Source organism: Cheilinus undulatus, linkage group 3, assembly GCF_018320785.1.
Source record: "Cheilinus undulatus linkage group 3, ASM1832078v1, whole genome shotgun sequence".
Classification (NCBI taxonomy): domain Eukaryota; kingdom Metazoa; phylum Chordata; class Actinopteri; order Labriformes; family Labridae; genus Cheilinus; species Cheilinus undulatus.
In genome coordinates, this window is record NC_054867.1 from 34,277,170 (window position 1) to 34,296,669 (window position 19,500).

Consider the following 19,500-nt stretch of genomic DNA (forward strand, 5'->3'; position numbering starts at 1 on the left):
GGATTGCAACATTAAACCGTGCTGCATAGGCTCACTCAGAGTGGGCAGAAAGTCATGAAAGAAGTCAGACTCTAAAAAGATGTCAGAGTTGTCAAAAAATGTTTCCGCTTGTTGTTTAACTTTATCACTTAAGCATTATTTTCTCACCACCTGTTTATCAACAGGATTTTTTAAAACTACATCTGGCAAAATCATTTGGCTTTATGGTTCAGCATTGTATTAGAAATGCCTTTTCACACTGATTCCATTTTTTTGTAATGCATTTTTTTGGATCCATGAAAACTTGAACTTACAGTCTGATGCATTTTTCTAGTCATTGCAAAAAAATTGATATGAAAGACAGAAAGACTTGGAAGACAGAAGACCTTGAGATTGCGTCCTTTCAGATCTTGAAGAAAGAAAAAGAAATTACCTTTTCTATATTTAAGTTATTTGCACGTCAGGTGTGACAGGGGTCACGGCGCAGTGTCGAGTTTTCTACTAAAATGCCTGCTGGAGAGAAAGGTGACATCCTCTCAGTTCATGCTTTCTTGTTTTACGTGGTTGTGAGCGCAAATGTTGGTCTTAATCTATTTTTGTTCTATAGCTGAGATCAGAAAAGGCACAACATGGTGTTTTAAGTGAAGTTTTAGTGAGAGAGAGAGTCAAACCATCACCTAAATGACATGGAAGAAAGCAATAAAATGCAAAAAAACAAACCTGCTCCAAAATATGTTAATGACTGACAAAGTGTCAAAGCCAATATGCAAACATGATTGACACAACATGAAGTTGCATTTATTTTCAGAGTGAGGCGATTTCAGTGGAAAAAAATACAAAAAGGGACTCAGAATGCAAAGGCTTTACGAATCTAGTCTCAACTCATGAAACACTTGTTTCTTTTGTGGTACAGTTTGTTACGTATGGATTTGGCAACAGGTTGTAGACTTACCTCCAATTTCCACATACGCAGGCTGTGGCGTGAACCAACCCACAGCGTTCTGCCCTGACAGGAGGCCAGTGACTGTGCACACCCAAAGCATGTCTAGAGCGCTGAGCAGCTTGAGACGAAAGGGCACAACATCACTAAAAACACTACAAGTTCCTGCAGGAATGTCAACAGCAGGTTTTTGGCCTTTAGGGGTTGATTTGTCATTAATTTCAACATGATTCCACATCTACACATCTTGCAAAGATTCAGGTGTCAAATTTTCTCTATCATTAATTTGTTAAAAAAAAAAAAAAAAACTACTTTCCTTGTTTTTGAATACATTTGCCTTATTAAAGATGAGAAGGAGAAAGACATAAAGTCATCATTCCGTTCAATACAACAATTAACATGGAATTTGACATGGGTTAAAATAATCACAAGACATTTCTACAAAATGTTCAGAATAGGTTTAATGTTCCAAATATTGTGTTAATATTAATATAAAATTATCTATTTCTTGTTTTTTGAAAAACACATGAGATGGGAACCTAAAAAAATAATCACATATTAAATCGCAATACTAGGGGAAGAACAATTCTGATTAAATTTTTTTTCCAAATCATTCAGCCCTAATAGAGGGAGAGCGATTTACTCTGCAGTGTGCTCTGTGGCGCATCGCGGTACAGCTGTTGAATGTGGAAATTGGAGGTTATGCCTTTTTATAAGGGCTTAGCTGTCTTATAAATGTCAACTGCTTTACTCTGAGTCACCATAGACCAAGAGAGTAGGAGAGCAGATAGTCCATGGATAATTGTTAAATATGGTTGTAGAAGTTGTAATGAATAAATTATAAAAAGTAAATTATACCGTCCAGTTTACTTATACATACTGCTCAGTCTTCTTAGTGTAATCCAAAAACATTTAGAAAAAGAACAGACAGGCTACCTTGTATAAATAGGCTCCTTTTTGTCAACAAGCCGTCATGTTCAGCTTGTTAATGTTAGTCAAAGAATGTGATATTTGTGAGAACTTCAAATACAACGTAATTTCTGCTTTTCACATTATATTTGGTACCCAAGTACCAAAGAAAATCTGTGATTATATCTCAGTCAGGCAAAATTATATGTAGACATAAACCTCAAGAGTTTGGGATAAGGATGCCCAACATGTCAGATTTAAGTTTAAGGAACTCTACTCACCTATAATAGTTCTGTTTTATGTAAAATGGAAAACAGCAGTCATCTTATTTAATATGCAGTGTTTAACAAATTTATTAGACCACCTGTCATATTTGTCTCAGAGACCATCCAGCATCATGAAGTGCTTTAATGTGGACTCTTTCATTTTCAGTGAGCTCTCCACGTTTTACCATTTTGAACAGGAATGAGGAATTTCAAACTGAATTCACCTTTTTATACCCAAATTAGAGCCGGCTCACTGGGCTTCTCTGAGAAGTCAGAAATTAATCAAGCATAACATTCAACCACTAAAACTCATTTTTCTCTTCAGGAATGCAAGTAAATAACTATAATTTGACATATTAATCAAGAAATATAATGTGCTTTACTATTTCTTCAGCTTTTTTGTAAATCAGCAAATTTGAAAATTCATGGATAACAATAATAATTATATTTTAGCATTAAAAGTGTCATTTCAGTTAAAGAGCTTCTACATATTGGTTTATTAACCATTGCAGAAACATAAAAACTGATTTTGGTAATTACCAATGCTGTTAATTTAGGGCTGCTGTGGCATACACCTTACTTTGGGTGGTGGTCTAATAAATTTGTTAAGCACTGCATATATCAGAACTGTTTGGATGAAAAAAAAATCTTGGACACTGCTTTTGGAAAGATGCTGACAATAATGGGTTAAAATTGCACATTTCATTTATGCCCCAGAGTTAATGTAGCTCTTATTCACCATAATTAGGAGAATCAACTTTCCTAATTGTTTTTAAAAAATAAGATTAAGACTACACAACTGACCACATTAAAGAGCTGACATTTCTATGTCTTGAACTGAAACAGAAAAAAGAAATGTGGAAATCTGTGCTCCTTTACTTGTGTATGTAAACAGGTGTTATGAATATTTTTTTTATTTATTTAACCTCTATTTAACCAGATAAAACCCATTGAGATTGAGATCTCTTTCACAAGGGTGACCTAGCCAAGAGGTCAGCAGCACACGTCATAATAAATAATACAAGTTCAAAAGACAGGTAATAAACAATAAGTTAAAACGAACAATAATTCAGAATTAGAGCTGCATCACATTTAAAGTGCAGGAATAGGGGTCACAATAACAATTTAAAAACACAAGCACTGTTCCATGGCCTCGCGTTGTCTGTCCTTTAAGATAGAGTGAAAGTTTTCCCTTGAAATGAGTTCTGACAGTTTCATATCAGTCCGGAGAGTATTCCATACAGAGGGGGCAGCAAAACTGAATGCTCTCTTCCCCTGTTCAGTTCTGACATGAGGAACAAGCAGGTGGGGAATATTACAAGAACACAGTGCTTAGTGGCTTTTAGTTCTTTGAAGAAGGGTACATAAATAAGCAGGAACCAAGCCAAGAAGCACCTTGTAGATCAGAGTCAGCCAGTGAGTGTACCTGCAGCACTCAGAGAAGGCCAGCCAGATCTGGCATAGAGTTCACAGTGATGTGTGAGGCGACTACAACCTGTGACAAACCTCAGCGCTCAGTGATAGAGAGTATTCAAAGACTGTAGACTAGGGATGGCACGATTACCCGTTTACACAATTAATTAAACTTTACGATTAGTTAATCGTAACATTTCTTAAACATTTCCAGAAAAGATTATGCAGGACACCATATTGGTACGTCGACGCAACTCGCCCGGAACGAACACAAAGTTACACAACAACCGCGTGTCACCGCCTCCTGTTGCTTGCGTGCGTGGCACAGTCCCAAACAAACTACAGCATGGAAGAGGAAGAGCTGTTTCCTCCGAATAAACGGTTGAAGTCAGCCGTGAGGAATTTTTTGGATACAAAAAAATGACCAGGGTGTCATTGTGGAAGATGGCCAGCCTAAATTAAAACATGCCACAACAAAGTTGCAGTGAAATCAGGCAACACTTCAGCACCTGTGGGATAACAACCCGGCAATGTACGCCAAAGTAAAGGTAAATAATAACTGCGTTAAGTCATGTTAATGTTAGGGATGGGGCTCAAAACCTCGGTCCATTAGGACCTTATCTATTTTTGAACTACCCGAAATAATAATATTTTAGCTTATCGATACTGCTATTGAGTCTCACAGGTTCTGTGAGGTAACGTCATTTTAAGATAAGACTGGTGTAAAAATATACATCAGTTCTTTCGAGGGGAACATAAACTAGAGGTGTCATGCATCACATCAAGTAAGAATGTACCTTAAACTGTCAGCTTGAGGGAAAAAGACGCTTCCTGTGAGTCGCATGCTATCATACGGTATCCTGCTGCTATCCAGTGCTGGGAGTAACAGGCTCATATCCCTCACTTAAGCTGCTTCAGGACAATTTTCTTCTTCAGCTGCTCAGATAAATGCTGAAAAGTGCTCCAAAACTTTGAGCAAGTCATGTTTGCTAACAATATTAAGTGAGTGTAGAAATCCGCGGTGGAATCGGCAGAATAGAAGTTAATTAGCGAACCTTACAGCCGAAGACGGAAAATATGATGCATTCAGGTAACCTCAGTAAATTAGACAACTGTAGTCTATATGTTATGATGTGTTCAAATGCCAACTAAAAATGGGAAAATTTAGTTTTTGACAAGAAACTTTAATAAATACAGTTGTGATTATGAAGAATGTGTTTATATTTGAGGGATATAAAATAAATGTGACTAAATTATAGCTTCTTAACTCAAACACTAATCAGCTAAGACCACTCGAGTGGTCCATCCAAATGGGATTATTATCATTTTCTCTGGTAATCATTGGTTACTTTACATTGTTGATATATTATTTTGTTATGAGAGTATCCTAAGATGAAAATAAATTAAAATACAAGACCTATAAGGAGTGTTCATGTGATTTTACTTATCCATGGTAGTGTGAAATTAATTAATGAGAAAATAATCATCATAATCGTAAAATCGCAGTTATTTCTCTGAAAATAATCGCACCAAGAAAATCTGTAATTGTGACCTCCCTACTGTAGACATTTGGCTGGAGCAGTCATGTACAGAACATCACCATAATCAAGCAATGGTAGGAAAGTTGCAGATACTTGATATTTATGAGCTCTGAGAGAGAAGCAGGACCTGTTTCTGTAATAGAAACCTATTTTTACCCTGAGTTTGGTGACCAAACTGCCAATATGTGCTTTAAACGAGAGCTCACGATTGATAACCCAAACATTTGTAAAACCCAAATAATATGGATATCATTGTCTTACCTCCAAGGCTTTCCTCTTACTGTTGAGCAGCTTGGAGATGTCTCGTGCCACTCTCTCCACCAGGTCCTTGGGGTTGTTTCTCTTGATCTCAAACTGGCTCTTCTTCTCATTATAAATCTGCAGATGGAGAACACAGGGAATCACAGGTCAGGTTAGAGGGACTATTAGTTTAATTAAGAAGATCACAGAGGAGCTGTTTGCCTGTTCTCAAGGTAACACACAAGATGGTAAACATTTAGTGTAGAGCAAGCAGTACGCAGCCTGCCATTATACCCATAAGCCTTTGCACTGTAGCAGAATTAAACACAGAACAGAGCTCTAATGGCAAAGCACTTAGCTAGCCAGCTGCAGTCTGGCAGGCAGGCAGGATCAAATTAAATAAATGCAAACTCCAGCAGATCCTCACTGCTGGGTGAACACCTTGTATCCCCACAGTGTTAACTCCTTTGGAACTCAAACAAGCAGCCTTATATTTACAGCTCAGCGAAGACTTAATTTGGGACTTAATCCAATCCTGAAGTTACTGAGGGCCACGCTGAACCAAACAGGCTGGAGCATTTTTGTAACCTATGAAGGATCATAATCCCCTGGGTAAAGAGCAAGCAGGAATTACAGTGTTTTCACTCAATATGTAAAGCACTCTTAGGAGCATTACCAGAATAACACCAGGTAAAACCAATTAAACAGACACAAGCCATGTAAATCACAAAAAACAAGCGAGAGGAATGGGGCTGAGTTGCTAAAAGGGTCTTGGGTGTTTAGAGGTGGGGCAGAACGACAGATGCTTGGACCGCTGACAGAGGGAGATACTTGGGAGATTAGTGTGCTCCCCCCTAGAAGAATGGTGAAGGCTGACTCAGCGGCCTGTGCTCTGTATAGGATCTGTAGTCTACAACAGAGCACCACCCGGGGGATTACCACTTATCCTGCTGCCCTAAGACACTGCAAGACCCACTTTCACCATAAAACCATTTTGTACAGTTCTTCTGCCGAAAAGCGAGGAAAAGCCTGTTGTCGGTGAATATTTTAAAGCAATTAGGGGCTTTTGAAATCATAAATGCACGGCTAAAATGTTGCATTAGCTCAGGCTGTGCGTGTGTCTACTTAATTTCATTTAGTCTGATTCACTACAAACACACCTCTTCATTCAGTCATTGACTCAAGTAATTACTCACACTTTATATTCAATCTTTCTACATAATGCAATGCACTCCACACAGACTCCTAAATATTAGGAATACACTGAATCTAGAAAAATTAAATCTAAGCTTTGAGTTCTGGTAGCAAAGTGGGAAAGAGCCACAGGTACCTGAAAGGGGCCTACAATTTATTTAAGCCAATCTGTATTCAGTTGTTGTCTTGGAAAATCTACCTTGGCTAATTCTCAAATGAAATAGGAATGTATTCAACAAGGAATCAAATCACACAGAAAGACATGGATCTTTTGGATTCATGGAGAGGGCAACATCTCAGTTACCTGAGGCTTGGTGTGGTGCTCAGGGCATTGATGCTAATAGAGCTCAAAGCAGCAGCAGTGAATGTAGCCTCAGCTTAGGGAAGAAAAATCAACAAGACGAGTTTAGCTGTAAACTATTCACGCATTTCTCTTTCTTCAATAAAACAATAAAAGAATTTTATAGTTTTAAATTAACAGCAGTTGCTCAACGGTTGAGCTCAACATGGTGTCTATCATTAACAGGCTGTTGGTTAGCTATTTGTTGTAATGATTTGTTGGTGTTTAGGTTTTCTGTGAAGGATCTATTTTGGCTGTTGTAAGATGCCCATTATGGTTGCTGCTAGTGTGCTAACTGATGCTAAGCTAAGCGCTGTTGTTTATGTGTTAAACGCTGCGTACCTTGTGCAACGAGCTGCATGTGTGTTAGGAAAAGCTGATCACACTTCCTTATGTTTGTGTCAACCATGTACATACGAATAAATAAAATAAGGACTTTCTGTCATATATGCATTTACTGTTGGGCTCAGGGTTGCTAACTTTACCATCTGTAGCTTTCTAAAACAAGCTCATCTTACATTTTCAGCAGAGTAATTTTGTTCTTTGACGTCGGTCATCACTTTCCACTGAAGCAAAAAGTTGGGAGGTAAAGCCCAGCAGACTAAAAACCATTACCAGTGACCTGGGTAGCATGTTGAATGTTTGTCTGAGTAAGCTCAGAGGGCGGGGATTAGTGATCCATCAATTCTTAGTAAACTGAAATCTACTTATAAATTGAAATAACTGATGCTTCTTTTAAAATAACCACAAGTTGTTTAACAGATTTAGTGAATGTATAAGTCCACTACAATAGTGATTCTCAACTGGTCTAGCCTCAGGACCAGACAGTCTCAGTCTAATGCCAAATCGTGACACAGATTTCCAAAAACTTTCAACCACACGTCTGTTCAATAGAAAATGTAGCTGTTTAAATCACTGACACAAATGCCTTACTCAAGGCAGGGCTTACATGTTTTGTTTGTTTTATTCATGACAATTTGTAAATTGTTGCCGATTTTTGAAAGATCTTGAGGGATTACCTCAAGTAAAGTAAAATGTATGAAGCATGTCTTCTAAGGAATTAAGTACTTGATAGACTTTTTTTCCCATTTTTTTCCAGACATACATTCACAACCCTACTGAAAATGGCTCTGCAAGCCACTTATGAGTCCCGTACTACAAGCTGAGAACCACTACACTTACACATAATCTGGCAAAACACAAGCTTACAGGGTATCTAAGCCCCCCCGAGGTTCAGGCATACATTTTTTCAGGTTAACCTGACGATTACCTTTTGAAACTGTGACAAAGAACTGATTCAAGGTAATTGGTCAATTTTCTTTCCATCGAAAAAGTTCAACCAAGTGGCGACCTAAGTGGTGAACAATAAAGTCTATGCAGGAGTGCAAAATATGGCGGTCCCTTGAGTGCCCACCTGAGGTCGGCCCCAAAAGCAAGCATTATATCTTTATTTGCATCAGCTCCATCATGCCGCCTGCTTCACATACAACCAGAAGCTTGTAATAGACAGCATTTCCAAAATAACAAGCCACTTATCAAGCCATGCGTTTTTTGTTTTATTTTTTTTATATTTTTTTTGTTTGTATTTTTTTAAATCCCACAAGAATCTGATAAATCTTGTAGTCATCCTATGGGCAAGTTCAGTTTTCAGAATTGCTTCTACACATAACATCCACATATCAGGACAACAAGAAAACAAACATGGAAGCCCAAACTAATAATTAGTGATCTTTGTTTGTTTTTGCTTTGTCAGTGCTAAAAAATGAAATGATAACAGGAGATAACACACCTGTGAACGGTCAAGCAGCTGACCAGAACTGTTAAACATGTTATTTGTTTCTGCCTCATGACTAAGACCGTACTGTTAAACTAGTGTATTTCACCTTGGCTTTCTGTAATAATCTTCAGAGTTTGAGATTCAATTTGTGATCAATGAGATCACGCTGCATGATCCAGCAAATCCCTTATTTCTTATGAAAACCTCAACAGTTGTTGTCCTTTAAAACAGCCAAAGTATGGGAGTCTTGCTTTGTTATGAAAGATGTGTCTGTGACATTGATGTGTTGATGTGCAGCAATTAGGAAAGGAAAGCACTGGCGTCCATATGATCCGTCTCTGTTAGGCTGGACACTGGGCAGGCAGCCAGAGGCGGTTTCCTTCCACTGGCCAACGGAGCAGTCAAACCTGGCCCCAGAAGCTCGGACGGTGCCAGCCAAGCACTCTGACGAGATTGCCTGGTGTCTTATTTTGGCCGCCCTCTGAGGGATCAGGGATCCTGCTTAGTTTCAAACAACACTTTAAACTACTTCTCAAAGTGAAACATGAAGGTGAAATCTGCACTCTCCATCAGGACATGACCACCAAAAATGTTTCAAAATGACTTCTGTTGAGTTAAACAGGTGGTTCATTCTTTTTTGTTTTGTTGCTTTAATTTTGTGTTTCAGCTACTCATCCTGAAAAAGTAATTAGTCTGCAATTTAACAGTCCATGAAAAAAGCACACACACAGGAATAAGTCATTATCCCTCAGTTTCAAACGAGGCAGTCTTCAGACCTGAGTCACATAATCATGTGAATATTTACACACATGAATATACCCACACATTAGCACATACACAAACATACACACACAGTGACACGCACCATTTCAGAGGGCTTTTTGTCAAGGTGGAAGAAGCCATTAATGGAATCTTATTAAACCATAAAACAAGAGCGAACTTTTCTCCGCTCCATTGACGGTCCACAAACCCCTGACTCTTTTAAGCAATGCATTTTTCAAGTCGATTTAAAAACCATGTCAAATTTGTTTTTAAATCAATATTCATTCCCTTAATGTGTGCGAGTGCGCTCTGCGACTGCCTCTCTCTCTCTCTGGAAGATTCATGGCAGTCACCATGACATTACAGGCAGAGCTTCTCTACTCTGAGCTTAGAAACAAAACACAAAGACAAAGACAGGGATCAATAGGACTCATATTGCTTGGAGGGATTCCAAAATATATATTTTTTTATTCGTCACAAGACAGGGTAAGGTCCATTTTTGTGCTTTTTGAACATTTTTTAAGGAAGAAAAGAAGCTTAGGGAGTATTCTTCAGGGGAAACTTTTTACCGCAACTTGCTTCACTTTCCCTGCAGTCTCCTTCTACATTTAAGGATTTAAAATGAATCCAGTATACTGCATAATTCTGCAGCCAGTGCTGCTACAATCATCAAACAGTTTCATTGGAAAACACACTGCTTAATTACCTCCTCTAAGCACAGAGCCAGCACAACCATTGAGAAATTAAGTCAACCACTGTCATTGTGGTCCAAAATGAAAATTAGCTGCAGAAACACTTGCTCAGTTAGAATATGCACACCAGCACCCAGGTCTCAAATAAAAGCACAGAAGCTTTTTAACTAATTTTAAAATGATTCAACAATATCAATTCAGCAAAAACTAAGGAGTCATGTTTATTTCTTTTAGGAGTATGCTGGAGATCTTGCCTGCTGTTTTACAGAAATAAAGCCTCACAGTTTTAGTTTTTATTACCACTATCATGTCTTTATACCAGTCTGCACATTGATATATTCTGGGATGGTGTTCACAGAAAGCAAATTTAAGCAAAATCCGCCTCACAATACCACCATGAATACATTTCACTTGACTAAAACAGGAAAAATAACATTAATGCAAATATTTTGGTTTGGAATAGTTATCAGAGCATTGTCACATAAGGCTTAAAAGGACAGATGCACTAAAGGTCTGAATTTATCACATTAATAAAGATAATTTAATGGAAACAAGCAATGCTTTCTCACCCAGTCTGTGTACACTTTACCCACTGAATGGAGATCTGAGTGCTACGGCCATGCTTTCAAACCATCCTGATAAAGTCACATTAAGCTCAAACTAGCTATCAGCTATCCTGAATGGTGCCAATTCAGAGGTGGAAAATGCTTTTGGGTTAATTTTGGAATCAGGAGAGACATGCTGCAAATATCTATAACCATATTTTTTCACATTCATGTTTTTTCTCATGTAGTTCAGGCCCAAGTTAAATATACAAATGTATTTATGTTTAAATATCATTTGCCCATTTTCAAGCATTTATATTTGGAATAACTTCCTTTGTTTTCCATATGGCATATTATTATCTCTATGCCTTTATATTCAATCAAAATGTTTGTTCAATGTTTTTTTATATATTTTGCTTTGGCAACAATGGTTGTTTAACCTGACATGCCAGATAAGACTGTCTTATATATCCATTGCATGGACATATTCCTAATCTATCTGGGAAAGCTCCCACACAAAGCATTTGGGAAAAAATCTTGAAGGTGATTGGAGGAACTGTCTGTCACATTCGTAACAGGCCAATCATTGCAACAAGACAAAATGAAGTTGTTTGCATGCGCCTCTCCTGAGCTGACAGGCTCCCGCTGCCTTAGATTGTTAATGCTGGAGCTTCTCAGTGAATTAAAATTGATAACAAGGCCGGTCAGGAGACTTGCAAAAACATCTTCTCTGCAAAGTCAAGCTTCCAGTGTGGCTAATAAAGCATCTTGAACATCTCACAAAGAAGTGTTATCATAATGCTGGCGTTTTTCTAATGTCACTGAATCCTACTTAAGTGTTTTATTATGAATTTGATACTCTGTTTTATCAAAATAAAGTCTAACAGTTCAAAAGTCAATATCACATATACCAGAGCTGCTGCATGCTCCCAAATAGGCTCCAGCGTAGCATATCCACCTACACAGTTTGTCCTCCTTGCCAATGACCTAGTACACCTTTTGTTTATCAGGGACTGCCACATAAACAGCCCTGCTATCAGTTACTCTGCCATTCTGTATGTGAATGACTATAGATGTTTGCCTGAGGAGCATCTACTTCATTCTTTTTATTACTTCACATGGACTAATAAAAATACAAATCAAGACAGATAGCACTGTAGGGCACTCATTTCTCCGACAGGTTGGTCATTACAGGCTCCCGTAATGGACAGATGAGCTCTTTGTCCATTCTGGGAAAAGACTTAGCTGTGCCGTCAACCAGACAGAGATCCAGCCCAGACAGGAGCAGCCAGCCAATGAGCATTAGGCTGGAGGAGAAGCGTGTGCAGAGCAGCAGCACATGGTAATGCTGGCAACGACAGGCCTGAGGGGCTTTAAATCCCCCTTTAGCTAAAGGTTGGAGATGAGTGACCATCATCACTGAAGGGCTGTGAGCACATCAACCCGCCTGAAATTATATTTGAGGGCTTCAGAGCTTGACTCACTCACAGGTAATGGGGCAGCTACAGAGGGAAAACAGAGCACTGTGGCCGGCAACTTTACTGATAATCATATGAAGGGGTTGAGCTGAAGATGACCACTTGCAGGTACTCGTGCAAAACAAACAGCAGGAAAAAAGAAGCTGCAAAAAAAAAAAAAAAAAAAAAAAAAAAAAAAGCATATGCCTATTGTTACCAAAAACGTTCAAATATATAATCTGCTAGTATTATAGTAATAACAGTAAATTAAGTATGATTCCACCCAGTTGTTAATTTTTCTTTTGTTTGATATTTCTTACAATTTGCTGAAGTTTACTGCTGCATTAAGATTTAATGTGATATAATGCAATACAGTGCGATATCAGATGAAACAAGGCAAGACAAGTTAGCAAGACACAAGAGGATACAAAATGGGACAACTCAAGATAAGATAAGAAGAGATGAGATGAGGTAAGATAAGATGAGAAGACGTGACAATTCAATACAATATGATATCAAGACATGGCATGAAGCAATAGGATACAATATGATATGAGACAAGATAACATGACATGACACAATAGGACACAATGAGAGACAATACGAGATGAGACGACATGATGACAGGGTAAGATACGATACCAAAAGACACAATAGGATACAAGACAGGATGAAATAAGATGAGATGACTATAGGACATGATTCAAAACAATACAACACAGTATCAAACAGTACAAGTGACGTGACAAATTAGGACACACATAAACGAGACAGGATAACAAAAACACAATAGGACACCAAACTTGACTGGACATGATTTGGAAAGGCACACACCTCTCTACAGAGGGCCTCACAGCTGACAATGCATATCAGAGCAAAAACCAAGTCATGTCAAAGGAACTCCCAGATAGCAAAAAGTGATTGAATATGCACTGCACTACACATTGAAACAATGTTATTACTAAATAAAGTAAAGTCGTACTTTATTCATCCCCAAAAAGAAATTCATAGTCTACACTGTTTTTGTTGGTTTTTTACATATTACACACACGTACAGTGATGGCCTTGCTGCTCACTGCTGAGTGCTGCCATGAGCTGTTGGGGGGTTCAGTGCCTTGCTCAAGGACACTTTGACAGTGCTCAAGTGATGGAACCTCCTTGGCTACCAGGCTGGGGTCCAGCTCTGCTCCCACCGGGACTCGAGCCAGCAACCTTCCGCTCACCAGCCCAATTCCTTCCAGCTGAACTCCTTCCAGACTGAGCTACTGCCACCCCCAAATATAATACTGAAGGGCCATTTCAACACTTTTCAACCGTGAGATCTCGCTGGTCTCGTGAGCTGCCTATATGAACCCCCCCCCCCCCCCATCAGCACCACTGAAACGATGTCAATTCATTGTAGGGCATTTCAACATTGAAAAATCATCATCTATACCACACTGATTCAACAACAGTTTTTCAAACATTGAAATGGTAACTGTAATCAAACATTGAAACAGCATAGATTTTTCAACCTCAACCAAAAATAACCAATCTGACCAAAATCCAACATTGAATTAATGTCTTTTGCTATCTGGGACTCGCAGAGACAGGATTGTTGCAAGGCACAGATCTAGAGAAGGCTACATAAAAACATCTGTGCTGCACTGAAGGTTCCCAAGAGCACACTAGCCTCCATAATTCCCAAATGGAATAACTTTGGCTCAACCAGGACTCTTCCAAGAGCTGGTCACCAGGCCAAACTGAGCCATCAGGGGAGGAGGGCCTTAGTAAGAGAGGTGAGCAAGAACCCGATGGTCCCTCTGACTGAACTCCACAGACCCTGTGTGAAGATGGGACCAAGTTCTAGAAGGACAACATCACTGTAGCCTTCCACATATCTGGGCTTTATGGCAGAGTACAGAAGCCTCTCCTCAGTAAAAAGCACATAAGCTGCTAGGAGTTTGCAAAAAATAAAGCCCCTTAAGGACTCTTGGGCTATGAGAAAAAAAGATTCCCTGCTTAACATTATGTCCATCCCGGCTCATCACCTGCCCAACACCATCCCAACAGTGAAGCATGGTGGTGACAGCATCATGCTGTGGGGGTGTTTTTCAGCAGCAGGGACTGGGAGACTGGTCAGTGTTGAGGGAAGGCTGAATAGAGCAAAGTATGGAGATACCCTCAATAAAAACCTGTTCCACAGCACTTAGGACTTCAGACAGGGCCAAAAGTTCACCCTCCAACTTGACAATGACCCGAAGCACAAAGCCAAGACAACACAGGAGTGGCTTGACACAACCCAACCCACAAAAATACAAGACGAGATGATCTGATACAATACAGAACGTTGTTCCCTCAGGGAAATTTCTCTAGGACTTCAAGAAGGCAAAGGGTTTAAATTTAAATATAACACTGAACAAATAATCTGCTATGCTAGTTAAACTCCAGTGGTAATCAAATGAGCTTGATGCAGTAAAATCAGTCATTATGAAGAATAAACAAGAATAAACAACGTTTGCTTTATTTTTGATACAGCAAATTCTTACTGATAAATCAAAATGTTGACCTTGGTATAATTTTTATGGTTTAGACAATTTTGTTAAATTTAATGGATGTACATCAGTGATCTTCAACTTGCGGCCCTAGGTCCACATCAGGCCCAGAAGCTTTCCGTCTGGCCACTGAAGGATTATTAAACTCAGAAAATGTGAGGAAGAAAAAGATGTGGTGATTTTCAGAGTATATCTTTTGTCTTTAAATCCCTCAGCTAATAAACTCACCCCAAAAATAACCGATACTGGGACAGTTTTATCAGAAACAACTTAATGTTTGATCATTTTTATAGAGATCCCCCTACGAGTCATTATTGAATATGAGGCATGATAACACAGACTAATCAGTCCAGTCCACTGATTAAATCTGCTGATTTCTGTGTCAACCTTCCACTTCAGACTCTTGGAGAGTGTACGTTACACTATGACTTGTTTCCTGCCTGTGTTATTCACCAGTCAGGATACACCATATTATCCAAACCCAAACCCTGCGACGGACAAAATAGCAGCCCCAGAAATGTAGCTAAAATATGTGAATAGCCACCTAGAAAATAGTATTAATAATACAAAAATATGTTTGGTGGACCAAAATATCCATCCAGATTATTTAAAAGTTCGACCCCCACAGCGTCTGTTAAGAAAAAATCTGGCCCTTGTACATTATTGCCATCTAAAATTAAGAAAAGCTCACAGTAGGAATAAAAGGCTCAAACCAAAAATACTCAAAAACTCAGAATATTTTGAAGCCTGTTAATGCTCTAAAATACTCCACGCCTGTACCACTTCTCCATCCTTTCTGCCTGCAACAAAACTAAGCACACAGGATTTTCCAGTGGGAACAAACACCCACAATTTTTCTCCTTATTGACTCAAACATGCGATGATTGATGTTCTTTTTATTCAGCAAAGATTAAGGGCACTTTTATATTAAAAAGACATGTCAGCTCTATACGGCATTTTACCGTAAAACACATGAACATAGTCTACACAGAAGAATAAAATGGATGTGAGTGCTTTGTGTTGCTGTTCGTTTTGTAAAGAGGAATGATAATTCATAGTTTGGAAAGGCTCTGGAGCAAATTAGCAGTGTTAATCAGTTCTGCTGCTGGCTCGAGGCTGTGACGCCTGGACAGCTTTGTGTGTAGGCCTGTCATTCTCACAGGAAAAGAGGAGAGGTGGCTCTGTAGAGCGCCGCTGACGGCCAATCGAAACCTTCTGCTGCTAACGCTCACACAGGATACAACAGAAGAAGCTGGGCCAATGGCGACCAATATGCTTTCTCTGGCAGTCAAAACTGTCACATCAAAAATCAGACACACATAGAGTCAGGCTAATGTACATGTGCAAATACTGAAAACTCACGCCCTCTGTACAGCTCATACATGTCACACATACTCACGCTCTCATCATTAGCCATGATGACTGCTTCCAGTATGCCGAGCTCTGAGTGTCACTGTAAACACACAGATGGGAAGACAGAGGGTGGCAATGCTCCAGAAAATGACTGTTAAAAAGTGTCATGAAGATCCAGCAGGCTCCCAACACTCATCTAATCACTCATCAGTCCACTGTTTTGTCAATCCCTGTTCTCCATAACTCCAAAACATTGTGATAACAACTTGGAATGTTACACAGATATTCAACAGACGGACTCACTCAATCTTACAAGCCTTATTTTTTTCCCAAATGGTCATCCTTTCATGAGCACAGAAGAAAAAAAGTCAAAGCAGAAAAGATGATAAAATGAAAATGATTTGTCTGCTCCTACCACTCCGTATAAAGTCTTATTTGTTGACTTTTTCCACAGTGTTTGCAGCAAGGACTGATGTTCTGTGGTAGTGTTGATGTTATTGTCCCATCGTCTGTGGCTAAGAGACAGGACTGCTTATCTCTCTGTGAAGTCAGCCACAATAGGCCGCGTCTGGCTGCTGCAGCGCCAAGGTTGACAGAGACAGATGCCACATCATTAAGGAATATTAGTGGGCTCTGCGAGCAGACCCAGCTTCTCCGGGCCCCGGGAAGAGTTCAATAAGAGAGAACACATAGGGAGCAGCAGCCCCTCGGAGAGGCGAGATAAGACACAACACACCAGAAGCTTCCCATGGTTCAACAGGACTGGGAGGCTCCAGAAAGTCTGGGGAGATGCAGAAAAGAAGAAACCGATAGTGCCACTGTAAAGATGGTGTATCAATAAGGATTTCTTACCAGATGAGAAGGAGGAGGAAAAGAGACCAATGGGTGCGTCAGCAGTGGACAACATGGATACAGATAATGTGCAAGCTGCTTTAATAGTAAATACTCCCTCTTACTATCAGGGCCACAAAGTGATGTCTAAAGTGAAGTGTACTTCAACATGAGCTAAAAATAAGAACTCAAAGCCTGTTCTGTATTTGGCTCTTTAAAACATCCCACTTTGTAGTATTTCCTGAATGTGTATTGGCACAACTTTGCTCCAGATGCTGACACTAGCAGCTCTGTCACACACTTTAATAGACCCCAGCCAGCGCTGCCAGCAAGGCAATGTGGTTAGATAGTCCTCAACCTAAAAGCTTTTGTGCTTCTGTAAGTGAAATGTGCTAATTAACTTTTATAGCAGGGATGTAAGATAAATCTATTATGTTTTTATTAGTTATTCATACTCATAATATCACCACTAGCTACATCTACAATGCAATACAGGAGCAATGCCATTTCCTACTTTTTTTGCCGTTTAAATTCATCATTAAATGTGGAAATACTTTCAAGAGGCATGCTTTAGCCGCCATCATTTAGTACAGTCTCAAATTAATTAGTCATCAAGTGAATTAACTGATGGAAATATTAGACAGTCAGCAGGATATCAGGCTTTTAACTTGATGCACTACCCATACCCAATGAGCTGGAGTGCTACAGGTGCTAACTTTTCAACAGCAGTTATTTAATCAAAAAGTTGCTCAGCAGCCTTCTAAAATTTAGTAACCTTTGACTAAAGAAACACTTCAAAGATTATCTGCCACAATTATCAGTGTAAAAATGTCAGAAAAAGAAGCTTAAAATCTTGTGGAAAAACCTGGGAAGTGAAGAGCAAACACAACTACTGCCTGATAGATCAACTATTACATCCTGCTTAAAAACAAAATCCGTACTAAAGTTGTCCAAATTAACTGCTACTTTATTATCACGTTTAAAAGAACCACATTTATGTTATTTGAAAGTATTGAAAGTACTGAAGCTTTAAAAAGTCTGAGAGCTTCAATCATACTTTTAACTAAAATCTGCCTTCCAGAGAGAGAGAGGGAGTACTGGAAAAATGTCAGCACCAAAACTTTGCCAGGTGTTTTTTTTTTTTTTTTTTTTTTGATACTTGAAAACTACTAACTTCCTACTAGGTGTCCTAACTGTGGCTTTGGTATCAATATTGTTTGATTTTTACTTCTATAGTAATTAAGGTTGTCAAAATGTTCTTCACTCCAATTCTTTTTTGACACCAGATGTTTTAAAGCGATATGTAATCCATTATTTTTTTGAGAGCACCAATGTTTTAAAGAAAAGGTAAATACACATTCATATTTCAACTCAAAGATGGTATAAGCAGAGAGAGAGAGAGACAGCATGCATTGATGAGTGATCAAATGATAACAAGTGCTGGTGTCCTGGTGTCACTGCAGACACTTAGTCTGGTTAATTAATGATAATTCAAAAGAAATATTTTATTTTAGTTAGGCATTACACATTCTCATAGGAACATTTTCTTTATATTGTTTTTTATCACTATGACCAGTATGTCAAATTTTGGTTTACTTTTAGTAAACCTTTGTTTTGTGCAGGTTGGAAATTATACAACTATATATAATCAAATCAAGCAGTTTGGGTGCCCAGGAGGTCATTGTTGTTGCCATGGTATCAAAATAGATCCCTATACCCATTTGATATTAACTAGTATTGTGTTGAGATTCAAAATCTGGTATTGGGACAATTTAAGAGTTATGAAATTTAGAATGCTGGTTTCCTGACAAACAAGCTGAACACTCCAAAATGTATGCATACATGTAGAATTAGTAGGAATTTTTCTAAATAAAACATCTAACATCCACACAGGGTTCCTACATGTGTTTATTAATCAGATTAAAGGCTTTTTGTTGAATTTTCTGTTTTTGAACTGCTTACAAAATGTCAAATGGTTTTAGGCAAAAAATATGTTTTTGTTCTGCCATAAACACCCATATTTGATGATTTCTGGCACATTGATGTGCAGCATTAGAACATCCAACACTGAATTCCCTAAATTATGAAGAATATTTCTGCAATAATTTGCAGACTAGGATGATTAAAATCATACAAGGTTGGCTAAAAACCAAAGATCAGATAACTTACCCCTACTCTTAAATACTTTTTATGGCCATACATTTTTAAATGTGCAATAATAAGACTTTCCAAGCATATGCAGGAACCCTGTCCACAGTTATACATGAAAAAACAGACGTGAGACACAGGTTATTGGTGCCAACATGCATCCGGGCATTGGTTTTAAGGAACAAAAGCTAGGCTAAATATTTACATAAACCCCCAATGGGGGGAGTCTGAGATTAGGAAGAGAAAGAAACAGCAAGATGACATGGAACGAGGGGGGATGGAGCGGGATGTCTTCTCTAACATTATCAGAGGGATTGTCAGCTTGTGATATCAGAACAAAGAAAAACATTATTTACGCGCACATGTGCGCAACCACACACACGTGAACAAACACCCCACAGAGACGGGACTCTGAATGCACACAGCCTTTTCTAATCTCAGCTCTGAAATGGTGTATTCACCTGCAGGTACTGTAAGGTCTCATTCAAATGTAATCAGTGTATTTAAACTTGCTGTCTTGCCTGCTTCACTGCATCTTACCAACATCCTAAGTGATGTGATTATCATCTCTATCCAGGG

At 38.8% G+C, this 19,500-nt stretch overlaps 1 protein-coding gene across 4 annotated transcripts in view; it reads right to left on the reverse strand.

The window, feature by feature from the left end:
- The window catches only part of cacna2d2a (calcium channel, voltage-dependent, alpha 2/delta subunit 2a), a 255,562-nt gene that overhangs the window by 177,862 nt on the left and 58,200 nt on the right, over positions 1-19,500 (reverse strand). For all 4 annotated transcript variants that reach the window (XM_041783642.1, XM_041783641.1, XM_041783640.1 and 1 more), the window contains exon 3: positions 5,310-5,426. In XM_041783642.1, coding sequence (XP_041639576.1) covers positions 5,310-5,426 — 117 coding nt within the window. The remainder of the gene's footprint in view (positions 1-5,309; positions 5,427-19,500) is intronic.